Source organism: Engystomops pustulosus, chromosome 1 (assembly GCF_040894005.1).
Source record: "Engystomops pustulosus chromosome 1, aEngPut4.maternal, whole genome shotgun sequence".
Classification (NCBI taxonomy): domain Eukaryota; kingdom Metazoa; phylum Chordata; class Amphibia; order Anura; family Leptodactylidae; genus Engystomops; species Engystomops pustulosus.
The window spans coordinates 184,039,142-184,066,869 of record NC_092411.1 but is presented as its reverse complement, the minus strand read 5'-3'; the positions used below and the strand labels follow the sequence as shown (position 1 = coordinate 184,066,869).

The following is a 27,728-nucleotide window of genomic DNA, read 5'->3' as shown; positions in this document are numbered from 1 at the left end:
AATCTCGTCTTGATGGTTATTCTGGAAATACAATCTAGTATTATGTTTATGAAGATGCATCAATTCAGTCAGAAATATGTGATTGAACTGATTGGTTACACTGCAGGAGCAATGACTAGTATTATAAATAAATATAGGGTCACAAACTTATGTATAGCATGTTAAACTGAACCCACACTACATGTACTGTTCTATATATCACCTTCACATACACAAGAACAGAGATTTTTTTGGACTCATGTAAACAACTTTCTTTAGTAGTCTTGGAACATTTTATAGTATTACAAATTGAAGTAAATTGAAATAACACTAGCTAAGTTCAGAATGTCAAGGATTCCTATTGGGATGCATGCTGTAAGTCAGGCAGGGCTACATGACAGGTGGTATATAGCATCGATGTTTATATTACTGTTAATATAAACATCCCTCCACACATAACAGTAGTTGGATTGGCCTAGATAAGACAGAAGAGACATGGCCAGGCACACAGCTTCCTAAGTATCTGGTGGTGAATGGAGCACAGGTTTCCTATCTGGCTACCCCAGATGAGTGCACTAATAATGAAAAACAACACATTTTTATAATGAAGCAATGTACATGTTTATTTCTATAATTACAGTTGAAATAAAAAAAAGCAAACACTCATTCTAATAAGTCATCCTAAATTCAGTGTGTGGACTGCAGTGGCAGCTGGTCAAATGATGTTATAAGATGGTATTCTGACTTCTCTTCATCTGTCAGAGCAGCATTACCAGGCCGTACTGCTATAGCCACATGGACACCTGCTTCCCGCGCAGCCTCTGCCTCTATTGAAAATATAGAAAAGAACAATAAGCAAAATAATCATTACCTTCACATGGAATGGAATAGAATAAAATAAATGTCTCTGTATATTTCCAATGTCGATCTCCAATAGTAAATACAAGACACTGGAGGGTTATGTGGGCCTATACAGTCGCAGCATTGCACTGCCATTAATAGGTGACTGAATCAGATCCACCTGCTACAAAATCTGTCAAGAGAAGGAACTGTCCATGGGGTTATGAGCTCATCTATCCACTGGCCATGGACCAAAACTTATGGCATATAGCTAGAAGCAGTTTTGCCTGTGTTATTGAAGGTAAATTTTTTGTTGGTCTATCTTCAGGATGCCTCATCAATATTTGATGGGTAGGAAGCCAATACCCTGCGGTAAAAGGTAATAGATGGAGCCTTCTGGTCTGGTTTCTGCTGAGTAGAGGAGGGTGGTATCTGACCGGTGCCTGCGATGGGGGTCGACCCCCCCCCATTAGATACTGATTTCCTAAACTAAGGATCCTGTTTTTCACCTCATCTCCCTGCAATACCTTCACAATTAGAACATGTTACACACAGTGTGGCTATATACTTAAAGGGTTTGTCCACTTTCAGCAAATAACTGATATTGTTTGTGTAAAAAAAGTTATAAAATTTTCCATTATATTTTCTACATCTTTCCTAGATCTCTGCTTGCTGTCATTCTACACGAGGCTCCATTGAGATGTCACCCAGGTGATTGTCTCATTATAACACACCCCTCTGATTACTGAGCAGTAATATAATGAGCCGTGCACACCACATCACATGACCAGGGACTGGTTTTTATCCACAGGAAGTAAATGATGACCCTCCCTATAGTGTGACAGCAAGCAGAGATCTAGAAAACAGTGAGGAATTGATACAGAAAGTATATTGGAAAATTACAACAACAGTAACAATTATGTGCTGAAAGTGGGAAACCCCTTTAATATTGGACAGACATTTTGCTTACCCTTAATGATGTCAGTAAGAAAAAGAATATTCTCAGTAGAGCAGCAAATTTTATCAGCAATTCTTCTATAGCTATCACTTTCCACTTTAGATCCAACTGTGGTATCGAAATGGCCATGAAATAACTGAAAAAAAAATGTATACATATATATAAGTGAATAATGGAAGGCTAACTGTCAATAATAGGGTTTGTCAAATAATATACAGTATTCTGAAAAGCTATAAAAACAAATCTGCTCATACTTCATGCACATGGGCACATGGGGGGAATTTATCATACGCCAGCGTGTCATGGAGGCATAGGCCTCTTGATGTATCCCTCAGACGGACGCGCTGCATGGGCGCAGGGCAGGAGGTGGTGTAGCCGCTGATTTTTTTTTTCAGTGCTTTTTCAGAAACTGGCCTCACTGAACCTCAGCATTACTAAAAATATGGTAATTATATGCAAAATAAATACATTTATTACAAGAGATAGTAACAGACTCTGAGCCAATATACAAAAAAACGGGAGAACAACTTATAACCAGTCGCCTGAAAGCTTCCATTATAACCGCAATTTACAATCAGATTTAATAAATTCTACCTATTATTGGAAAACATGCAGGGATCCAGCCTCGCTTCTAGTGCAGTTTGTGGACCCTGGGAATTAGTATTTGCTACATATCAGATGTATTGTGGGGGAAGCTTTATCTCCTTTGTGGGATTTAAGCAGTAAAGAGAATGGTCACCTTTTCAGTCATAGCATAGTGAAATTGATTAGTTAAAAGGCTACATATATATAATGCAATGCTGTGGTGGCAATGAATAACCAGTCATGTGTAAATCATCAGGCCACACCTTTTACTATATAAATAGCCCCCCTTTGTGTGCATATCCTGATGTTCAATGCTTTGTCTAATCACATTAGCATGTTACACTAAAATAGCCTGCTGTCCCTCATTTATAGTCTTGTATGCAATGGAAATAGAAGTATTTCATCACTCATCAAAGAATTGTTTAGTAAAGTCAGACTGTCTACGTTACTGGAAGAATAATAATGTAAATAGAGAAAGTTACAGGTAAAATTTTCACTCTCCGCCTTTCAACAACCAAAATGTTTTTTATTTTCTCCAATTACAAAGCAGTTCAAGGGCTTGTACTTGTACATTGTACCGATGTCAGCATTTGAAGGACATCTACCGTCAGGATGAAGGATTGCAAACATAGCACACTGACATACTGGTGTCTGCTCCCTCTGGCAGGATCCACTCTTTTTTTAAGCTTCTTATGCCTTTGTTTTTATATAAAAAGGCTGTAAAAATTATACAATTGAGTCTGGGGGGCTCCAGGCTCCATAGATGTCAATGTTGCCTGGAGCCCCTTGGGCTCATCAGCATAATTTATAAAGCCTTTTTCCATAAAAACAAGAGCATAAGAAACTAAAAGAAGAGCAGATCCTGCCAGAGGGGACCCACACCAGCATGTAAATGTGCTTGGTTTACAATCCTTCATCCTGTGGGTAAATATCCTTTAATATCATTGCTGTTTATCTAAGTACCTGAACTTCCAAAAAGTTCAAGAGGTTGAAATTACAGTTCAGTGAAAAGTCAGGCTTTGGGATGGATGCTTTTTTTTGTGATGTCATTGTGCCAACGATTAAATATTTTTTTCCACTTGCTCTCTTAGGTACAGGTTTCAGCGATCAGTGGCCTGGCAACTTATGATACCAGTTCATAGAATAAAAGTGCTTTGACAATCAATATCCACAAACTTAAAATAGTGACTAGTCAGAATCTTATTCTTTTAACCCCTTAACGACCTGGCCTTTTTTTGTTTTTTTTCATTTCCCACCTTTAACAATCTATAACTTTTTTATTTTTCCATGTACAGAGCTGTATGAGGTCTTATTTTCTGCATAACAAATTACACTTCATAGTGATTGTATTTAATATTCCATGCCGTGTACTGGGAAGCGGGAAAAAAAATCCAAATGCACTGAAAATGGTGAAAAAACACATTTGCGCCATTTTCTTGTGGGCTTGGATTTTACGGCTTTCACTGTGCGCCCCAAATGACATGTCTACTTTATTCTTTGGAAGACCCGAGGCTGTCAAGGAGACGGATCGCCATTCCCCAATGACGTCATGGGGAGCGACGATACGCGGCAAAATGGTGGCACCCATGCAGCATTGTCGGCGGCGATCGGCGGGAAAAAAACCCCACAATCGGTGCTAGCACTGATCACGGGTGTTACCGGTAAGTCTTTGCTGCAATATGCGAGCCCTCTTCATGCAGCGGGGCGCGCGTCAGTAAGGAGTTAAAGCACTATATAGGCTAAATATCCCAACTAAAGTAGCATATGGCAGTATATGTACCTCAAGAAGATCACCTTCAATTGAGTAACCAAATAGGAGTTTCTGTGCCTCAACACTCCCTGAGGAAAATATATACAGCTTCATGCCCGCTTCTTTCCATTTCTTTAGAGCTGGTACCACATCATCATACACCCTACAATAAAATGGAAGATTGTTTAATACCACTCTGCATTATAACAAACTCTTCTGAATGCCTAAAAATAAATGTCTATCTTCAATGTTTTTTCCAGATAATCTTTTCAGTCTCCATTTCTCCAGTAAAAGGGTATGCACAATGGCTGCTTACATGCAGGTTGTTAAAAAAATATTGATAATTGTATAATTGATATCAGTGATCGGAAATATTTACAAATGTTGAAAAAAAAACAGATCCGATTATGACCACCAGGTAGTTGAAAAGTACAAACGATGGCGATCTCCGTCAGCTCCATAGAGATGACTGGCTCAGAATGATCATGCTGCTCCACGTCTGCTCCATTAATTAATTACCTGGGACCCCATCGGACCACTCGTTCTTATGATCAGTGGGGGTCTCCGTGAAGAAAGTTGTGGATAGCGCCTAACTTGGTCTGTGGGAAAACCCCTTTAAAAAGACCTATATAATTTTGGTGATCATATTCATTCAAAGAATAAAGGTGATGTGTTATTTTGACTACAAAGTAAATGCGATAAAAGCAAAATGCATAAGAAAACGATGCAGCTATGTTTTGACCCTCCCCCAGCAGCTTCTAAGCTTGACTCATCTCAGGCAAATATGACTGTTATCTGCTTAATAAGACTTTTCACTATATTTACGGAAAAAAAGCAACTTACTCTCCCTTAACCTTTCCAGAAGCATAAGCAGATCTCCACATGTGACCCTGGAGCTGTTTCAGAGCCGTTGTCTTCCTGTCCAGGGACATCTGCCAGAGAACATTGGCAACCACGCCCTTGATAACCTGTAATTCAGCTTCTGTATTGCTGGGGATCGGCACAAATCCTTTCTGTCCACTGTCTTTTTCTGCCTTACAAAGAGAAAGACAAACAGCTAATTTGTTGAAATGAGACTTGTGTGGATACAACAAAATTCTAAATATGACCACATTACATTGTAGATCCCATGCTTTACTTTCTGTGAGACCAGGGAGACAACCCTATAGGATAACACAGGTGGGAAAAAATATAGAATTTCTAGGATTTGCATTTAATATTTGAATTGGCAGCCACATACAACATTTAATAAGGTTGGAACCTGTAGCTTCAGCTGGCGGACATCATCCTGACATTCTTCCTCATGCTAGTGCTTCTGCAGGTATTCTTCAACATTGTCTTGTATATAAGGGAACAAGATGTCCTAAGGGGCAAGAAAAATAGCACTGGTCATACATCACACATTGTCCTTTTTCCTATAGACCAGTGATGGCGAACCTATGGCACGGGTGCCAGAGGTGGCACTCAGAGCCCTTTCTTTGGGCAACCCAGGCTGCCTCCCCAGAACAGAGTTTATCAGATAGGACTCAAATCTTTCTGCAGTCCCAGACAACTTGAGATGCTGCTCTCAACGCTCTTTTAAGATCTCACATCTTTGATGGATTAGAACTTCAGGAGGAGTGAGAAGGTGTGAACAGGGCTGGATTATCTTTGGAGGTCCCCTCCCCTCAACTGTATTGGTATCCTCATGGGGTCGATTCAATTGAATGTTGTGGAAGAACAGGGAGCAAAATGTTACTGTTTAAATTGTCATGTTTGCACTTGATGGAAAATAAGTGGATTTTGGTTGTAGTTTGGGCACTCGGTCTCTAAAAGGTTCGCCATCACTGCTATAGACTATCTGTTGTTTAATGCAGAGGTAAATAGAATTCCTGCAATCATAGCGTGTGCTGCTATATAGGATCTCTACCAGTGCTACTATAATAGATGCATCCAATAAGATGCAATTGTACTAGACGGTCAGAACATCCTGCTGCAATGTAATGGCCATATTATTATACGACACATAGAGCCAAAATATTATACACATGAAATGAATAGGTGTCCATTGCTTTACAACTTCCCTAACTTCCACCACAGACTATGACATTTAGCATTACATTTGTAAAACTTACGTAAAATTAATCATATAGGTTCTAACAGCCCACCATTAGTTACCTGCCTTTGTAACTGTAGACCATGTGTTATGTTAGCATCACAGACTTGAGGGCATTCTCTTGTCATATAAGAGCCATGCTGTTTGGGCTTTTTAGCACTGCATTTTTGCTTTAAAAACGGATGGATAACTCAGACTTTCAACAGTGTCCGTGAGTATCTGTTTTTACATCTTCCTGTTAGGCCTTCCGTTATTTGAGTGGATAGTTGGAGGCAAACCGCTGAGTAGTTTTTACTTCAGAAGTGATAGAAGGCTAACACAAGACTCTGGTCCTTTAAAATTGTTACATTGTTTTCTATGTTAAATGGATGGTCTCTATTTGGATCAGTTTGTTCCATCAGTTAATCCATCCACTTTTTCATACTGAGCATGATCTAATTTTATATTTCAGAGTTTCAATGTGACATCTAGTGGCCAAAGCAAAGAAATAAAAAAAAATGCAAAACAGAAACTTGGACCTATCTTTCTCCGGAATACGGTGCGGTGGAGAGGGGCGGGGGTGAGCGGCGCTCTACCCCTCCTCCTCTCCCCTGGCTGTACCATGTGCCTGCCGTGCTACGGTACGGCGGGCAACGGCAGTGTGAATGTAGCTTTACAATTAGAAGCAAGGCATCCAAGAAGATGATTTGCTCTTAATGTATCTAAAAAAACAAACTGCAAAATGGACGCAGATGGTAACTGGCCCTTAGAAATAAGTAAGGTGACACTCACTTTGGCTACTTTAGGCACCACATAGACCAATTACATATATAATTTGTTGTTTAGCGGCAAATTATTCAGGTGAAATATTCCTACCAAAGAATTCCCACAGTCTATGAGGGCTCTTACACTTAGACCACTGTGAGCTCATACCCTTTGTGCTTTCAATCTTGGCAAGTGGCATAGCTCTTGCTTATATAACCAGCCTAACCTCTTATACCCTCTCTTCACCCTATTTGTCAGTCATTTCCATCCTCACTGGAGCTATGGTATCTCCCTTGTATTCTTACCACAGTATTCTTTGGAAAGTTGCTGCCCACAGCAGGGAAAATACTGGGTAAGAATGGGCCAAGAATGGATGGCATCTGTAGAAGATTTAAGAGTTGGCCATTGCCTAGAGTACTTGATGTGAATAGGTCCACCTTCATGGGATTTAGGTTATATATTAATATTTATTGTATCTGCTTTCAAAACATAAGGATCAGCTACTAGGCTTTGGATTCTTAGTGCCCCTCATAGTTTACAAAGTTGTTTGCTTAGCCCACCTGGGGGTGGATCGGGGAACCCCCATTTTAATTGAAGATTTGGATGTCCAAGCTGAAAATATCTTGTTTGACCTAGGTCAATTTTGGTGACTTTAATCGCAAAAAAATAGATATTTTGATAAATTCACTTTGGATCCAAAATCTGAAAATAGATGTATGCAATATTTTTCTAAAAGGTATATCCAATGTTACCAAATTCAAACACTTATTGCAGAGCATTTGATGTCTGAAAACTTTTTAGGCAATGAGAAGTGTCTTGAGGTAAAATAAATATATAATAAGAAATGAGGGTATTAAAGGGGTGGACCGACTTCCAGAGCTCATTTTCAGATACCTCACCAGAGAAGTCCTATCACAACCAACCATGTTCAAGTGGGAATGGACCCCGCTGAGTATATGTAGCAATCCATTGTATTTAAATTAATGTAAGGCCGGCACTGCTACAAATAATCATGGTCATGTGTCAAACAATAGCAGCAAAACTTGAAAAGAAATGGTGATGCATCAAATGACCAATATCAAAACACTTTTATTCAATAATAAAGATATAAAGCAACAACACAAAATATAAAAACCCTTAAAAAAGTGCCCAATCAGCACCTAAAGAGTGGACAGGATGAGTACAAAGCCATGTCCCTCATTTGCTCTCCCTGTTTCCTGCCATGAGAAATTCCAAACAATAAAGTGTTGAATCCTATCCATGCAGTAAAGCACACATCAAAGCAATAAAGGCAACAAATAAGTCATAAAAAATCAGCACACTGGTCCTCAGTGGGTACAAAGTGCTCTGGTAGGTAATCTCAATAACCACCCAATGAGACCTGATGTAAACAAATGTACAAAGGTGCAAGTTTGAAATCCATTGCCACCATTCAGTAAGGTTTCGTTCACACATGGCATTTAGGCCTCATGTACATGAACGTATATAAAAAGATTATATATATATATATATATATATATATATATATATATATATATATATATACACCTATTTTCGCATGTATTTTCGTTCTGTATGGGCCATAGAACTCTATGGGAAAGTACAAAATGAATGTTGCTTACATGCTTCATACGCGTGTAGTATCCAGGAAGACCAGAACCAGTCGGTGGAGATTTCAATTAGATAGCCAGTAGTCATCCAGCCCACCGCATTTTATACAGTTACAGTGCCTTAGATGTGAAAAACATCCAGTATTTATGGCCATAATACAGCTGTATATACGGGAGAAAACATATGGTCGCTTGCATGAGGCCTTACATTTTGCTTTGAAGCGCTGTACAACAGATTAGCCTAATTACATTGCTGTTACAAAATGCAATGTTAGCACAATTCATTTACATTAACATCACCGGAGACAGGTCGCGTGGCTGCCGTACTTTTTTGCGGATACCGCTCATTGGTTACCTATGGGTGACACGGTCCATATTTGCGTCCAGAAAATAGCCACAAAAACGGGACGCAAATCTACTCTCCTTAGGGTGATGGCACATGTGGCGCTTTGAACGCGTTTTTGGCCTGTTTTTAAGCAGTCTGTCAAAAAACGCATGTGTTTTGGAAAAACGCATGCATTTTTTGAAAACGCATCCATTTTTGACAGGTTTGACCAATTATCTTAATTCAAACCTGTCAAAAATGAATGCATTTTCAAAAACGCATGCGTTTTTTGACAGACTGGTTAAAAATGGGCCAAAAACGCGTTCAAAATGCCACGTGTGCCATCATCCTAAGCTGTTGTATTGGGTTTCAAAATGCAATGTAAATGCCGTGTGAATGCAGCCTCAGGCAGCTCTGCTGGAGCCTGTGTTACCCGATATACTTCTGAATTTATCAAGCCTCACACAAAGTTTCACACGCTTGGTTCTGGCCATGTTCAAGTGTAGTGAAACGCCTTTCAAGCACCTCAAGCCAAAAAGCATCCTATGAAAGCAAATGTGTTTCAAAACTTAACGAAAAAGCGTGACAGAAACAATGAAAATAAGCAACGTGCCAATGAAACCTCAGGATTCTGATTCCCCAGGTTCTTTTATTTTTTTACTTCCATGCTGTCTGCATAGGAGCAGCTGTGCAGGGAATTAAAGCTTTGTCCAATTCGCTTGAACAAATGTCTCCCCACCCCCATGTAAAACAGAGGACCTTTCCTGATTATATCCTGACTGGAAGACCTGTTTAGGTCAAACGTTTCTGTCCTAAAATAATACTTCCCAATGTATGCTAAGCAAACCATATGTACTGAATCTATTAGAAAATATAGAGGTATTTCTCTAAACACCAATCTGTAGTTAGTCTTTCTTCCATCACTGCCACATTATAAGCTTACAGTGCAAGCATCACGGGAATTGATAGGGAAAATCCTCCTGAAATATCATTCTTTCTGGCCTGGGACCTCATCAGCTTAAACCCTATCATTTCACAAAGTGAACATGCCGATTAAAATGATTCCTAAGGGACAGTAAATATTCCACAGTGACAACGAAATGTAACACACAGTTCTGACGTGTTTGTAAATATAACTAGGATTGTGCCAATAGGTATGACACCCGGGAAAACACCTGGATTCTACAGACTACAGAGGGGATGACACTTATTACTCATTGTTTCTGGGTATCATGTTCCATTGAACTCATCTCTCAATTAACTTTAGTTGGGGCATGAACCTTCATCAATATTCATGGGCATATTGTCTAACACTCAAACACACTGACAGATCTCCAATCTCCGGGTCCAGCTCTGTTAATGGACAATAAGGGGGAGATTTATCACCAAGTTTCTGAGGTAAAATTGTTCAAGTTGCTCATGGAAACCAATCAGAGCTCATCTTTGTGGGAAAATGATAGCCGAGTTCTGATTGGTTGCCATGGGCAACTTGAACAGTTCTTCTCTAAGAGACTTTTGATAAATCTCCCCTTAAGATTCTGAATTTTATAAAGACCTTGTGTGACTTTTATTATAGTTCAAAACCACAGAGGGTAGAAGTTGTTTAGAAGCCATATTACATATTCCTATGCTGGATCATCTAACATATTCTAGGTCACTGGTGACAAATCTATGGTATTGACACCCTGGCATTCCCAGCACAGAGACTGCTCAGCTAGAATTGTAGGAAGAGTGAAACTGTGAGCAGAGGGCCGGATTATTATTGGAGCTCTTGTTTTGAGTCAGGGACTCTAGACAATTGAAGGTCACACAGAGGAGCTCCAATCAGTTGGTGGGCACAGATAACAATTTTGTAGGGCAGTGGATCCCTAAGAAGTTCCCCATCACAGTTCTAAATAATGTTTTTACTAAAGGCTTCTCTATGGGACTTTAACGACTCTAGAAAAATGCATATATAAAACATTACAAAACAGGAAATACTCCACCAAAGACCACATGCACACAAAAGTGTGCTGCTTGCAGGCCGTAAACTGTAGTAAAAGATTACCTAAACCGCAAACTTGAGCAGGAATAGGACCTGCATTATTATTTGCATCTCAGGTAGTCAGCTCATGCCCACCGCATCAGCCATGGGCATGAGAAGAGAAATGTGGATGTGTGCTAGCCCTTGAACAAACAGCAACCACACGTCCCCATTTCACTTTAGTGAACAAGAGTTTTGGCCCCATTCACACGGGTCGTGTGTGGACGTATATCCGGGTGCAAGCATCCATATTACGTACCCATAGACTTCTATGGAGTGGCTGCAAAAAAAGATAGAGCTTGCTTTATCTGCGGCTGTAAGGCGCCATTTCCTATGGAGAGGGGAGGAGTGAGCAGCACTCAACACTCCTCCTCTCCAGCGCACTGACATGTGCTCCCCCGGAGAGAACACATCGATGTAAATGTACCCTTACAGTAAAATAAGCATTGTAACAAAAATTGTTACCAAATCCAATGCCCTGTTCCCAATCACTTTAGCAGTCCTAACATGAGAGCACACATTCATTCCCAGTGCCAAATTCATCACACAATCATCTCATTTAACCCCTTACCAACGTGTGACGTAGGGCTCACAGGCTTATTGCAGCAAACACCCACCGGTAACACCCATTATCGTTGCTAGCACCTATTGAGCGTGTTAACCTGTTGAACACGCCAGCATGTCAGAGAGTGGCCATCTGTTGCTATGGCAGCCTCAGATCACACAAAGACCCAAGGCTGTCTCTTTTTACACAATGTATTACAATGTGTGATTTGCACATCGTAATACATGATGTGTAAAATCCTCCTATACTGCCAAACTGTAGTATAGGGCAGTGGTGGCATACCCCTTTCTGCGGGCCATCACCCTAGCACACCAGACAGGACTCAAAGAATCTTCCTGCAGTTCCAAGCAACTTAAAAGTTGCTGCTTTCGGTTCTGTATTAAAGTGATACTTACTTTGCTACTTTGGACTGTATCAAGAGGAAGAATGAGTAGACAGGACCTTTCTCTGGCCCCATGATTATCTGAGGAACACTGGAAAGAAGCTAATATGGTGCAAATTTTCCTTCTTGTCCTCAGGAGGCCAAAATGATCAAAAGATGTTGAAGAACAGGGAGTGATAAGTTACTGCTTTAATTTTTGGTTGGCATCTCGCGATAAGGGGGGTTTTGGGTTGCAGCTTGGGCACCCGGCCGCTAAAAAGTTCGCCAACACTGGTATAGGGCAATATATGGTAGGATCCAGAGGTCGTACTAACATTTTTTTCTAGAAGGGTAATAATACTCCTCTTACTATTTTTGAGGAGTATTTTTAGCCGAAGAGGAGCATAAAATTTTCAGTGATACAAATGTAAAACTCATAGCTGTATATAATGTTGATAGCCGCTATTTATATAAGAGAATCATGCGTCAGTATCTTCTGTGTTTAAATAGCAAACTGAGGCAGGTATAGTGACGCCATCGACCCCCCAACCACACAGCGGCAGCAGCCACCGAGACCTCCTACCACCAGACTGCGGCTAACGCCGCCGACACCAAACGTCCAGACTGCGGCTAACGCACACTATTTCCTCCCTTTTTTTTAATATTGAAGTTGCGTCTGACTTTTTCTTTTTACACCTTTTAGATACTGTTTATGCAACTAACATATAACAGTGCTCCTATGGTGATCCCATAGTATCAGTTATCAGTGCTCCAGTCACATGACCTTCTAGCCGAGGCTATGGGCTGCAGGAATCAGCTGCAGCTCTGCAGGCAGAATTAGGGGAGAGAGGAGAAAACTCTCAGGCGGATTTTGTATTTTTTTAAAAAGTAAAACTGCATATACAGGCGTTGCTGATGTTTGTATAGGCGTTAACCTCTGATCTCTGAGTGAGGGGATGCCATCTGCTGCTATCATCCCCTGCCAGACCTACAGTCCCATGTATCATACACCTCATGCCACCTCAGCATCCGCCCAGACATGCAGTCCTATGCAACATACACCTCATGCCACCTCAGTACCTGCAAGGAATACAGTCCCATGTCTTCCCTGACCTTGCTACAACCATCATATCCCCTCCTGTGAAGCTCCCTCACCTCCATACACATGTATGCACACAGTCACCCTACCTGTTCTACTTGAAGGCAGCCATTACAGCTCTACTTCCTGCACTGTGAGGAGACTGTGTAGAAAGCAACACCCCTTTCCCAGAGGCTCCGCCCCTCCCGTAACATCACTGCTACCTGGAGCAGCTCCATTCTAGACTATGCAGTGCCCACGTGCTACAAGGGATTCTGGGGACTAATGGCCCCTCACCATGCGTCTATGACGCTTGGAGAGGCGTTAATGGATCTCTGGTAGGATCAGACAACCTAGGGTAAAGTACCCTAGGGGGTCTAAAAAATAGTAAAAAAAAAAATTAAATTAAAATGACGGTTATTCCAAGCACTTTTTGCCACTTTGCAGAATACAGGCAGGACCCGGGTTACATACAAGATAGGGTCTGTAGGTTTGTTCTTAAGTTGAATTTGTATGCAAGTTGGAACTGTATACTTTATCATTGTAACCCCCAGCCAAATATTTTTTGGTCTCTGTGACAATTGGATTTTAAAAATGTTGGATTGTCATAAGAACCAGGATTAACAATAAAGCTTCATTGTAGACACCTTTTATAACTGTTATAGCTGTTTATTGTAGCCTAAGGCTAAAGTACAGTAAATTGCCAACATCCAGAGGTCCGTTTGTAACTATGGGTCGTATGTAAGTCAGGTGTTCTTAAGTAGGGGACCGCCTGTATAAAAATTCAATAAGTGATCAAAAGGTCGCACAGTGGCATTGGAAAACTCATCAAAAGTTGCCAAAAATGACATCTCTGTACACTGAAGTATGAAAAAGTTATTAGCGCCACCACATAACAAAAGAAATTTTTTTTTGTACAGGAGGTTTTAATTTTTGTAAATGTATAAAAACATTATGAAACCTATACAAATTTAGTATCACCATGATGACACTGACCCAAATAATGAAGTAGACATGTCATTTGGTGCGCTCAGTGAAAGCCGTAAAATCCAAGACCACAAGAATATGCCGCAAATAAATTTTTTCACCAATTTCACATTTGGAAAGTAATGAAGTGCAATTTGTTATGCAGAAAAGCCCTCATAAAGCGCTTTAGATGGAAAAATAAAAAGTTATGAATTTTTGTAGGTGGGGAGTGAAAAATTAAAATGCAAAAACCAAAAAGGGCCTGGTCGTTAAATGTCTAGATAAGAGGTGCACAACCCACTCCGATGGGCCACATGCAGCCTGTCGAGCCTCAAGTTGTGGCCTGGACCATTGTGACAGCCAGAGTCCAGCCACCGCGTCCATTAAGTCCTCTATGCCCCCGGGTCCACTATTGCCAGTCCTCTTTGTGTCTTGACTCCTGATTCTGATTGAATGACCTGTTGTCAAGACCCAGAGCAGAGCGACCCCAAAAGAAGCAGAGGACTCTTCAGTGGTAAGTACTTGTCAGCTGTACTGTACTGTACTGCCTCCCTGCTCTGGGTCTTGAGGCACACAGAGCAGAGAGGCACATGGAGAATAGAAGGAGGAGAGGATTTATTAATTTTTGTCGACTCTGGGGGTCTTCAGTATTTTTATGGTCTACTCTGGGGTGTCTCACATATTATTATCTGCTCTGGGGTCTCCACTATTTTTGTCTACTCTGATTGTAGTATTTGGTTGCTAGGGTGGTATTTATTGCTGTACAGTGGTATTTATTTCTGGGGTGGTAGTTTGTACTGCAATGTGGTTGCTAGTACATCTAGGGTGCTGGTTACTTGGTGCAGGCACTTAAAGTTGTGCAGCATGAAAATACAGCCCTCAGATCAATCAATAAAAAACCTCAGTTTTCGGTTCAATTGGTCCCAGAATTGTATCCGCACATATTGCTTTTTTTGTTAAGTCGGTTTGGCAACTGTTGATCATGTTTTGCAGAAATTAGATGCAATAACACCAGGCTCTCCAGCATCATCTGAGAAATAAAGACACACGTCATCCACGTGCCGTTTTATTTTTGAGGATCTATTTAAGTCTGTGGTCTGTAGACATGAAAAAAAAAATTAGTGAATGCTTCAACTGAAGAAAATAAAAATGACTTGTTAATTAGCCCATACTCATTGAGTTATTTCTCAAAGGTTTAAGTCTATAAACGACAAATGAGCTCCAAACAGTATTGAGGGACATTTATCAAATGAATTTTTCAAAAGTTTTGTCAGCTATTGCTGTTTTCAATGTTTTCTATACTGTGCAATTTTGGCACTGGCCTTATTTTATGCCAGCGGTGCATCCTTGTACGGATTGTTCTCCCCAGTGAGGCAGCAGGGGCCCTGCTACTATGGCAGCCAGGTGTCTCTCAGAGACTCCCAGGCCGGTTAAGAAGTTAGGCAGACGATACAGAGCTACTGTATATCATCATCAGACTGCTTGGAGAATTTTTTTTTATCCAGATTTCCTCTACATTCCTTTCAGAAGTACAATTTGTTACACAGAAAACAACCCTCATAGTTATGTGAAGGATGGAAGGCAAAAAAGGGTAAAATTGAAAAAGGGCATTGGTGGCAAGTTTTTGTTTTTCATTATTTCATAAGGGAACTGGCCCTTAATCTGCTTGACAGCACCAACTGTAGTATATTTGGTCAAGTTCTGCTGATAGGTTCCCATTAAGCAGAGATGCGAAGAAGGTGCATGGAGGCCATATGTGGTACCAACACTGGTTCAGAACAGGTGTCAGATATCCCAGTGCAAGCATAACCAGTTTCTGTAGGCCTCAGCAATGCCAGAGTTTTGAAGCCAAGTCTAAACGTGGAACAAGCTAATGTCTAATGTCCTGTCGAGGTGCCCACTTGTGCCATCCGCTAAGAGGCTGCCCACTACACCCGGGTTACCTTTACAAACGTGATGGGGGTGGTTGTGCCCTCGATATCTAGCAGAATGGCAGTGACGGCTGCAGGGAGCGGCTCCATCTTTCCTCACGCGCGGTGCTTAGAGCGGAAGCCGCAGCACGAGAGGGAGGGGACGCGGCGCCATAACAGTGGAGGACAATACGAGACCCCAGGAGATGACACATTTATTAGTACTGGCATGGTTATTGCGGCGTGTGAGGGGCACGTGTACTGTACATAGCAGGGAAATGCCTGGGTACACCGGGCTCATTTTACACCCGCAGCCATTTTCTTCACAGCACGCTGCTTACATGCCTCCATTGTCTACGTTCTTCTCCAGGTGGCGCAGCACCCTGCTGGGAACACTTCCGGCCACCCTGCGTTCCACCGCTCGCCGTAGCCAATAGTTACTCAGCTTCCTTGCGTGACGTCAGGAAGATCCCGCGGTTTCATTGGCCCCTGCTCTGAGTATAAAAGGGGAGGGCGGGCAGGCTAAGGATCTTTTCCGTTGTTGACTGCGGTGGGTCAAGTTCTTAGTGTGACTAGCAGCGGCATCTTCCACCTGAATAATGAGCGGATTCGAAGCTATGGACCAGTACTCCGAGGGCTCTAAGATCAACGCCAGCAAGAACCAGCAGGATGAAGGGTAAGAATGGCGGCGACTGTTACGTGGCGGGTGTGTATGCATGGTATAGGCCTGCATCGGATCTGATGGCTGATAATCTGCTCGGAAACCGAAGAGTCTTGTCCCTCACATGACCACTGGTGGCGCTAGCGGACTGAGACTACCGTGATTAACGATCAGCATTCTCTGGCTAGACCGTGACGTCACCAGCGGCCTGACCAATGATTGGTTTGGGGTGTGATAGGGTTGTAGATGGCAATGACGTAGTTGGGGATGAGCTGCGCTCACTGATGTGATCTCTACTACAGGAAGATGTTTATCGGAGGCCTGAGCTGGGACACCAGCAAGAAGGACCTGACTGAATACCTCTCCAGGTTCGGAGAAGTGGTGGACTGCACTATCAAGACCGACCCAGTTACTGGACGATCAAGGGGCTTCGGCTTTGTCCTCTTCAAGGATGCAGTTAGTGTGGATAAGGTAAGGCTTCTGCTGCTTTGGGTAACTGATCTGTACATAATGCTGTGCTGCATGAAGCTGATCTCTGGTGTATAATAGGTCTTGGAAACCAAGGAGCACAAACTCGATGGGAAACTTATTGACCCCAAAAGAGCTAAGGCTTTAAAGGGGAAGGAACCTCCAAAGAAGGTCTTTGTGGGTGGCCTGAGTCCAGACACCACCGAGGAGCAGATCAAGGAATACTTTGGAGGCTTTGGAGATGTAAGTAAAAATAGGTTGACAGTTTACATGAAACGCTTGATAATTTATAGGTAAAGGATCGCATTGGCTTGTTGCATGTTTTCTCACCTGCAAATGTTTTTTGCATGGTGAAAAAATATTAATATTTTTCCATTATACTTTCTGTATCAATTCTGACACTTCTCTAGAACTCTTCTTGCTGCCCTTCTATAAGAAGCTTCACTGTTTATTTCCAGTGGACAAAAATCTGACCATGGTGATTTAGGTGAACAGCTTGTGTCACAAATCTCTAATTACTGTGGTACTAATGTGCTGGTCTGAAATGTGCATGGAGAGATCTAGAAAACAAAGTATAATACAGCAAGTATATTAGAAAATTGTATAATTTTCATCATGCCAACAACATTAAGTTGACGAAATAGGAATAACTCCAATTGTAGGTAGTAGCCGAAAATGTCCTCTAGGCTGCATTGTAACTTCCTGGATTTCTGCATGTGTGGTGTATGGAAGGCACCATGGCATAGTCTCAACACATCCAATGAGAACTGTTGGCAATGCTGGATCCAAATTATTCTCGCAGAATCGAAGTTACTGCACTGGCTTAAACATCTAGCAGCCGTTGTTCCCACAGTGTGACTAAACTAACTTTCAACCGGTTTTGTTTTAGATCGAGAACATTGAACTCCCAATGGATACAAAGACTAACGAAAGGAGAGGGTTCTGCTTCATTACATACACAGATGAAGAGCCAGTGAAGAAGCTCCTGGAGAGCAGATACCACCAGATAGGATCAGGAAAGGTACGTTTGGTGCAGTGATGTCTAGTTTTCCTTTCTAAGCCAAACTTGTGCTTTCATCAAACCTGGTACTTATTGCAACTTCATCATTTCAGTGTGAAATTAAAGTTGCACAACCCAAGGAACTCTACAGACAACAGCAGCAGCAACAACAGAAAGGAGGAAGAGGTACGGCAAAAGGACGAGGAGGTGGAAGAGGGAGAGGCAGAGGAGGTATGTAGTAATGTATTCAGTTTTTTCTGAAGGACAATCTCCTCTTGCCTGAAAAGAAGTCTTTAGCTGGGGGGTGGGTTATGGTAAAGCATCGTTGAGCTGTTTTATTAGAAGACCTCTGAGTTCATCTTCCAAAAAATCTTCATTAGGCTCAGGATAAGTCAATATATTAAACATGCCTTGACAGCCAAACAAGAAGCTCAATGTCTTAATCTCTAAATGGGTATTGGTGTACAACTAGGATGTACGTATAGCTACTAGTGTGGGTTGCATTCAAAGATTTGTAGAATGTTGGGTTTCTTATTGAAAGCTTAACGGTTTGAGACAAATGGCACAGATGGCCAATATAATCTTAGACAGCCTCTACCTGAGTTGACATCCTGTGAACATGTATGAGAAATTTAACATATCTGCTATTTATCCACTTTATTTAGGTCAAGGACAAAGTTGGAACCAAGGAGGATACAATAACTACTATGATCAAGGATACGGAAGCTACGGCAGCAGTGGAAGCGGCTCATATAGTGACGCTAGTTATAATAACTATGGTGGATATGATTATTCTGGTTACAACTATGGAAGCTATAGTGGATACAACAACCAAGGCTACACAGACTACAGTGGTGAGTCATTCATTGTGGCTTGTAATGAGTGTTGCATGGTATTGTCCACAAGTACAAAGAAATTTACTATTTCCAATGCATCCATGCAGGTCAACAAAGCACATATGGGAAGGCCTCGAGAGGAGCAGGAAACCATCAAAACAACTACCAGCCATACTGAGGGCTATGATCTTCACATAAGGTGTGTATGAAAGGAAACCTAGTTGGATAACTCCTTTTGAAACCTAACTTTTTAAAATAAAGATGACGTAAACTGTGTGGCCTCTTTTTAATAAATTGTATTTGGCTGTTTAGAATTTATGAATGTTTTTATAGAGCTTTAACTTAAAGACGCGACCTTAAATGTTTTTCCCTGGTTAATTTTATACAGATCGTTTTTTTAAATTGGGGGTTTTCTGGTCTTTATGCCAGACACTCTTTGGAATAAATAAGCAATTTTTATTAAATTAATACCAGGTAAAGTACTGAAATGGGTACAACTTAAGGTAAAGAATGTTGTCTTCTAACTCTGACATTATACCTTGTTTGTACCCGCCAGCGGGAACTTCATTGCAGGCCGTGTGTCACCCTGACCACGTCTATCTCTGGGGTCGCACGTTGTGGGCAGAGCGCAAGGCGTACACCAGAAACCGCTGTCCTGTGGTATGGTCTCTTCCAACTTCATGTTCCAGCATAAAGATTAAACTGGGGGAAAACCACTTCAGACTTTGGCTCCTTTATCTTAAGTCTTTTTGTTAACGTTCGATTAAAATTTTTTACAGGAGATTTAAAGATTAGTTGCTATTACAGATTAATAATTTTGGCTTTTGTTAAATGTTCTGAATTTTAGGATTTAATGCTTGCTTTTCTTTATAGCTTGTAGTGAAGTCTGCAGAGGAATGTAAGGGTGACATTTTGGCAAGGTCATAAGTAGATGTCACTTCATAGCGGACACCTTGGAATTAAAGGGGGTTAAGGGCCTTGCCAAGAGGAGGATTTTCATCTGTAAATTGCATTCACTATTGCAACGTTTTAATGCTTTTGTTTCTCTTTTAGGTGGAGAGGACAGGCTACACAGGTCGTCTGGGGAGGAGAGAACCTACAAATACTTCTGAGGACTTGTGAATGAGGCACAATGGTGTCTTGCTGTAAATAGTGCCCCCCTTTTCTTTTTTTTTAATCTCATCCCTATCTGTATACAGTGGTTTTATGTTCAATTTTATGTTTATAATCAGTAATGTCACCTAGTGACTTCACTGCATTACATGTCCAGTGTTTGCCATTTGTAATAAAAAACTAAAAATTATATTGTCTAGTGTGTTACTCAAATATTGTATGAACATCTTGTCAGTATGTTGTACAGCCTTCTAGTTACTAACGTTGAAATTTATGAAATGGGTGGGAGATGCTGAACTCCATAGGGTATCTAGGTATATCCAGTAACAGTACTAGATAAGGGTACATGTCTCATGAGAAGATCTTGAAAGTCCCAAGTGCTGTTGTGAATTTACTATGGGCCTGTTGAAATTGCCATGGATGGTGGTGGTGGGGGGTATGTGTAGCAGGGAAACCCTCCAGAGCAGACCTTCTGAATTATACAATCAATGGGCCACATCTGATGGTCCATTGAGCTCCCTGGCCTGATCCACACTTGAAACCGAACACTAATGCATCACTGGTACATGACCATGAAAGGATGGTGAGGGTTGTGCCTGTCACCTTGGCATAAAGAGGGTGTAATGTGGGCACTAAATTGGGGTGTAATAAGGGTATCAATGGGCCTGCTGCCACAGAAGGTGGAAATAGTGGAAACTGTATAGAGTAGACCTGGGCATTGTACGGCCTGCATGTGGTTACATTATGGCAATAAGTGCTGCTGGGAGAGTGGAGCTCACTTGTCACCTTGGCATAGAAGGGAGCAACACACTACCTGTCTGCCACCATAAAATGAATGCTCCTCTAATGCTTGGTACCTTGCTGCATGACCAGAACAGGACTGCTGGCACCAGAAAAATAACAGGAAGGGTGTATACCTAAGTGCATTATTTATGAATGGGGAATTGGGTAGTAGTCTGGTTCTCTAAAACTGTTCCAATTTCTCCTTTGGCAGAGAGGTTAAATGCCCCACATCCACACTCCAGTGGCTTCCTGTCCCTACACAGGGCAGGGAGTGGAGAGGAAAATTCTCTCCAGGGGGAGCACCATGGCGCCGGGACCTATCCCTTACCCAGCTCAGTTCCGGGCTTCGATCGGGTCGCGGCCCTTTCCTCTGCCCATCAGGAACTGCGTCTTCTTCGGCTCTGCCTGGAGCCTAGGACACCTGGAACACGCGATCTTCACGCTCCCGCACACTTCTAGCCGGCGTCGACTTCCGGTGGAGTGACGAAACCGGATGTGATTTCAAAGCCGCGCGACCCGGAAGCAGGATTGCAGGGTGCTAAGTTTTAATAGCTTTAGCGTGGTAATCGCGCTAATCTTCATACTGGAGCGTACCTCTAACCTGCTGCTTGCGAGCTTAAGGTTTTTCTGGCGATTATTCAGTTTGTTTTTTTTTCCTTGCATCTCTTGAGCTACACACGCCTGTATTTCTATGTTTGTGTATTCTGATATGGGCCACATTTACTTTATAGACCCTGGTGGATCTCTCCTGGCTTACCTGTACCAGGTAAAATTCTACCCTTTAACCATTGCAGTGCTGATCTCCAGGCCTTCAATTGTTATCGTTACATTCTAGGCTGGCTGGTTACTATAGTCCCTCTAGGAGCATGGAACCCTGCAATTTGGAGGCCTCTGGTTTGGACCTCCTATCCCCACCTCCTGTGAGTAGGGGTTAAAGGGATAGGGTGGTGGGTCACCTGCATGTCCCATTTATAGCACTTCCTTATTTGGGCTCTCCTCTCCTCGATAGGATCCCAATGAAAAAGTCTGTGCTAAGGAGCAATCCTCCTCTGAAAGGAAAAAAACGGCTCATAAAAAATGCAACATGTGTTTTGAAAAACTGCCGAGTGCATATAAGAAACCTGTGTGCAAAAAATGCCTGGATACTTTGCTCTGTGAGGAAAGGACCTCATTCCTGGATGAGATGCGCAGTTTTATCCAGGAGGAAGTCCGATCGTCTGTTTCATCATCCTTGGCTGCCTTTACCCCTCAGGAGCCACCTCAAAAGCGACAGAGGATAGTAGATTCATCTTCAGACCCCGCTTCAGACTCTGAAGAAGCTACGGTCAGAGATTCTTTGGAGTTTGATACATCCCCCTCCACCTCTGCAAATAAGATGGAGTCAAGGTATTTACTGCCCTCTGAAGACCTAGAGCCTCTCTTAAAAGCTGTAAGAGATACCTTGAAAATAGAGGAGGTAGAAGAGACGCAGTCCATTCAGGATGAACTCTTCGGTCTGCTTAAAGGAAACCTAAAGGAAATCATGCGAGAAGACCACCTGGTAGGCTATTTAATACTGATGCCGGCACATACTTTAGTTTAGCTAAAAAAATGTTTTACTTACATATGAAAATAGCCCTCTGGTGCTACCCTACGTCAACTTCGGAAGGGAGATGCCTTCTGATCTTTAATTATTCCCGCCTCCTTCATTGTAACCGTCCTCCTTCACATGCGCGATAGGTGCCGAGAGCTTGGTGACGTCACGGCTCTCGGCACATGAAGGAGGCGGGAATAATTAAAGATCGGAAGGCATCTCCCTTCCGAAGATGACGTAGGGTAGCACCGGAGGGCTATTTTCATATGTAAGTAAAACATTTTTTTAGCTAAACTAACGATCGCCATGCCTAACTAAAGTATGTGCCGGCATCAGTATTAAATAGCCTACCAGGTAGTCTGCTGGCTTGATTTTATCATGTGAGCAGTGGTAGGTTTCCTTTAAAGTTAAGAAGAGGCGTGTATTCCCAGTTAACAACACACTCAAAGATCTGATTCTGGAAGAATGGAGGGATCCGGAAAATAAAATTTCTTTATCCAAAGAATTTAGGAACCGCCTTTCCTTTAATGAAGAGGAGGCCAGACTATGGAACTCAGCTCCTAAGATGGACATCCAGGTCACCAAGATGACCAAGAAGACTGGCTTGCCTTTTGAGGACGCTACCCAGTTGAAGGACCCACTGGATAGAAAGGCTGATAGCCTGTTGAAAAAGAGCTGGGAGTGTTCCATGCTGAACCTAAAGTCTAACATCGCTACAACGTCCGTAGCTCGCACCCTGTTCCACTGGGTAATGGAGTTGGAGAAGCATGTAAGAGATGGAACCCCAAGGGATCTATTGCTTAATACCTTCTCAACCCTGAAGGCAGCCACAGCTTTCATCGCGGACGCCTCAGCGGAAGGGGTGAGGATTAGTGCCAAGGAAGGAGCTCTTTCCAACTCAGTGAGAAGATCCCTCTGGTTGCGCCAGTGGAGTGGAGACTTCAGGTCTAAGTTGTGCGGCATCCCATTCGAGGGAGAGTACGTGTTTGGACCTGAATTGGACACCATCCTGGAAAAGCCGGTGGATAAGAAGAAGGGCTTCCCAGAATCCAGGACCAATCTGAGGAAACCTTCCTTTCGTGACCCCAAAGACAGGAGACAGTCATTTAGGGGTAAGGGTAAGCAAGGAAGGTGGAGCTACTCCACAGGTGGAAGAGGCAGGGGGTTTCTCCTTAATGCCAGTAACTCCGCCCCGAGCTTCAGGAAGCAATGACGCCAAGGTGGGAGGAAGACTGTTGAAATTTCATCAACATTGGAGCCAGATAACGTCAAACTCCTGGATAATGTCTATCCTCCAGGACGGCTACAAGATAGAATTGACCGCTCTTCCTCCCACAAGTTACGCCTTAACCAGGCAACCTTCTCGGGACCTGTTACTTCAACTCTGGACAGAAGTGCAGAAATTAATAGAGCTGGATGTGATTATCCACGTACCTCCGGAACATCAAAGAAGAGGTCATTATTTTCCATTGTTCCTCATAAAAAAGCCGAACGGGAAGTCCAGAATGATCTGCAACCTGAAAAGCTTAAACAAGTATGTCCGCTACAGAAGGTTCAAGATGGAGACCGTCTCTTCCGCTTCAGCTCTAATTCAACACCAGGCTTTCATGTGCACGATAGACCTGAAGGACGCCTACTACCACGTCCCAATATACCCCAACTCGCAGAAGTTTCTCAGGTTTGCAATTTTGTCACCAGAAGGCGAGGAAGTTCACTTTCAGTACAAAGCCCTTCCCTTCGGAATATCTTCTGCACCGAGAACTTTTTCGAAGATAATGGTCGAGGTAGTAGCGTTCCTGAGAAAAGAAGGAATATCCATCATTCCATACCTGGACGACCTTCTGGTAGTAAGTGCCTCAAGACAGGAGCTGATTCTTCACAGAGATGTCACCATGAAGACTCTTCGACAGCTAGGCTGGATTATCAACACAGAAAAATCCAACCTAGACCCGAGCATGAATGTAGTATTCCTGGGAGTACTAATAGACTCCACACAACAAATGTCCTTTCTCCCGCCGGAAAAAGAGAAAAGCTAATTGTCCAGGTACAGACATTCCAGAAGAAGAAGTGCTGCTCCATAAGAGAAGCGATGAGAATCCTTGGACTCATGACTGCATGCATCCAGTGCGTGCAATGGAGTCAAAGCCACACAAGGTCACTACAAAACTGGGTGCTGTCTTCCTGGGACAAAGATCCTTGTCACCTAAACCAGAAGGTGGAAATTCACCCTTCAGTCTCACGATCCATGGACTGGTGGACAGATCTGGCAAATCTAAGGAAAGGAGTGCCCTGGCATCCTTGGCCAGTTACAGTTATACAGACGGACGCAAGTCAGTCAGGATGGGGAGCGATTGTTGCAGATCATCCTGTTCAAGGACTGTGGCCAGATTCCGTAAGAGCTGTGCTAGAAACCTTAAGATCCAGCACACAAATGCTGAGGGGGAAGCACGTCAGGATATTCTCGGACAATGTCACTACGGTGACATATCTATGTCACCAAGGGGGAACCAAAAATCCGGATCTCCTGGCACTCTCAAGCAAGATCTTTGCCTTGGCAGAAGACAATCTTCAATCCCTCTCCTCCATTCACTTCAAGGGGGAAGAAAATCTGGCGGCAGACTTCCTCAGTCGGAGAAAAATCGATCAGAACGAGTGGTGTCTGAACGAGGACATCTTCCTTCAGTTAATAAAGAGGTGGGGACATCCGTCAAAAGACCTGTTTGCCTCCAGCAAGAACGCGAAGCTCCCACGTTTCTTCTCTCTGGAACCCACAGTTCCCTTCAGCCAAAGGAACGCATTCAGCCAGTCCTGGGGGGGCTGTTACTGTATGCCTTTCCCCCAATACCTCTCGTGTCCCGAGTCATACAAAAAATCAGGGAAGACCAGGCGGAAGCTATCCTCGCCGTTCCTTGGTGGCCAAAGAGGAACTGTTTTCCTTGGCTAAAGAAGATGGCACTGGCAGATCCATTCCTGCTACTGCCTCGTCCTGATCTCCTGTTCCAGGGTCCAGTCCTTCATCCCAATCCGCAGGCTCTCCAGCTCGCTGCATGGATCCTGAAAGGAAGATACTAATAGCCCAGGGGCTATCCGACAATCTCCACAATGAAAGCCAGTCGCAAGGTAGTCACCCACAGAATTTTCTCCAGAATATGGATGAAATTCGTGTCCTTTTGCGGCTCAGATCCTCCTAACCAGTTGTCTCCTTACATATCGCAGATACTGGATTTCCTGCAAGCAGGATTTGATAAAGGGCTGAGGACAAGTTCGCTCAAGGTCCAGGTGTCGGCCCTTAGTGCTTTCTTTGATACCTCCCTGGCGGAGCACAAGTGGATCCAGAGGTTTGTGAAAGCTACTTCCAGGTTAAGGCCTCGCTTAAAACGAAACATCCCAAACTGGGATCTGTCTCTGGTGTTGAATCACCTGATGGGGCCTCCATTTGAGCCATTAGAGGATGCTGACCTTCCTTATAGCCATAACCTCAGCTAGACGGCTAGGGGACATTCAGGCTCTCTACCTCAGAGAGCCCTATCTTAGAGTTCTGGAAGATAGAGTGATTCTAACTCTAGATAAGACTTTCACACCCAAGGTGTCTTCCAGTTTTCACCGCAATCAAGAAATTGTGTTACCTTCTTTTTGCCAGAACCCAAAGAACAGTAAGGAGTCAGCATGGCATACTCTGGATGTGAGGAGATGTCTTCTCCACTACCTGGACATCTCTAGACCTTGGAGAAAGGACGACAACATCCTCCTGCAGTACACAGGGAAGAACAAGGGGAAAAAAGCTTCCAAGGCGTCTATTGCCCGTTGGATCCGAACTACCATCAAAGAGGCATATGATGCCGAGAATATGGACATTCCAGGGACTGTGAGGGCCCACTCAACCAGGGGGGTGGCAGCCTCATGGGCTGAAAAACGTGGGGCTTCTCTAGTAGACATCTGTAAAGCAGCTACCTGGTCTAGCCAGTTAACATTCGCTAGACACTACAGATTACATGTCCAATGTGCCAGGGATCAGGCCTTCGGTAGGAAGGTCTTGCAGGCAGTTGTCCCCCCCTAGAAGTACTGGTAATCTGGTACATCTCCAGTTGGGGCCGTCATGGGGGACGCCATGGAAAAGAAGAATTATTCTCACCGTTAATTTGGTTTCCATTAGTCCACCATGACCGGCCATATATTTTTCCCGTCCCCCTTTTTTTGCTTTATAAGACAGAGTACAGGTGGTCCCCTACTTAAGGACACCCGACTTACAGACAACCCATAGTTACAGACGGACCCCTCTGCCCACTGTGACCTCTGGTGAAGCTCTCTGGATGCTTTACTATAGTCCCAGACTGCAATGATCAGCTGTAAGGTGTCTGTAATGAAGCTTTATTGATAATTCTTGGTCCAATTACACCAAAAATTTTGAAACTCCAATTGTCACTGGGGCAAAAGAAAAAAAATTGTCTAGAACTTCCATTATAAAATATACAGTTTCGACTTACATACAAATTCAACTTAAGAACAAACCTCCAGACCCTATCTTGTATGTAACCCGGGGACTGCCTGTAGTCTTAGTATTGTTATTATTTAACCTGTTGTATCTGTGTGTGACTATAACATACAATAAATGGGTTGCATCCACAGCCGGTGTAGTTATTTGGTAGTCACTGGAGTGTGGATGCGGGGGAGGGGCATTTAACCTCTCTGCTTCCTGTCCCTACAGAGGTCAAGGGTCATCCTCCAGTTGGGGCCGTCATGGTGGACTAATGGAAACTGAATTAACGGTGAGAATAATTCTCCTTTTTTTTATTGCAGTTTTCATTATATCCCCACTGTTGCTGAGAAGTCCCAGTATATTACTAGTGTAATCCACTCAACTGTTGAAAGGAGATTATGTGATACTGAACAGTGACTAATTCTATGCAATCTGCAGGTTACCTAGGTGGCTACTAATGTAGAACATGTTTGTTGCCTAAGATTAATTGGTGCCAAAAATTGCTGTAAATGGTCTTCTCGTTGCACACAGATTCCTATGCTTGCAGCTCCTTAGTCACTAGCGTCCATCTCCTCTTCAGCATGCTGTCCTGGCTCCTGAGTGCCACTGGTAGGAGACTGTGTGATTGAGCATAGAGCGATCACACTGCTGACAGTGTCAGAATAGCATAACACATGCCCCCTCCTGTGTTCCAGCACCTCCTCTCTGACCATCAAAAGGAATACAATGGTCAGGTACCAGGACTGACATCTCATTGGGGCTAGAAAGGGGCCGATTCAGGGGCACTTTTCTAAGTTTGTTCCTCACCACAGCTGACTGGAAATGAAAACAAGGCTAGGTTCATTCATTACTTTGTGTGCAAAGCTTGGTTTCAATGACATATGCTGCCAGACAGTGGCATCCCTTTTACCTCCATCTGCCCAGATCCTGCACACAGGATGACTGAAAACTATCTTTCCATCTTGCTGAACGACATGCACACTCCCTGGAGGCCATTACAGTTTATGTGGGAAAGATGGGTTACACCC

General features: G+C 42.9%; 2 protein-coding genes across 4 annotated transcripts; one reads left to right on the top strand and one right to left on the bottom strand.

Annotated features, from left to right (window-relative positions):
- Positions 1-575: 575 nt before the first annotated feature.
- Positions 576-16,290, bottom strand: ENOPH1 (enolase-phosphatase 1). Its single transcript, XM_072114682.1, is given in 6 exon segments — positions 576-806; positions 1,790-1,913; positions 4,143-4,275; positions 4,956-5,146; positions 5,374-5,475; positions 15,823-16,290. Coding segments are annotated over 6 exon segments (768 nt in total). The 5' UTR covers positions 15,901-16,290; the 3' UTR covers positions 576-666.
- A 16-nt stretch (positions 16,291-16,306) lies between these two features.
- Positions 16,307-20,054, top strand: HNRNPDL (heterogeneous nuclear ribonucleoprotein D like). 3 transcript variants are annotated; one of them, XR_011848735.1, is made up of 9 exons: positions 16,307-16,465; positions 16,753-16,921; positions 17,000-17,161; positions 17,808-17,939; positions 18,032-18,149; positions 18,584-18,772; positions 18,862-18,953; positions 19,311-19,414; positions 19,808-20,054. XR_011848735.1 is itself a non-coding variant. In XM_072114669.1 (8 exons), the coding sequence occupies exons 1-7, from the start codon at positions 16,389-16,391 to the stop codon at positions 18,930-18,932; spliced, it is 873 nt and encodes a 290-aa protein (XP_071970770.1). In that variant the 5' UTR covers positions 16,307-16,388; the 3' UTR covers positions 18,933-18,953; positions 19,808-20,054. The 3 variants fall into 3 exon arrangements, 2 of the variants coding, with proteins under 2 accessions (XP_071970770.1, XP_071970756.1); XM_072114669.1 differs by lacking the exon at positions 19,311-19,414 and having other exon boundaries at positions 18,032-18,104; XM_072114655.1 differs by lacking the exon at positions 19,311-19,414.
- Positions 20,055-27,728: the final 7,674 nt, after the last annotated feature.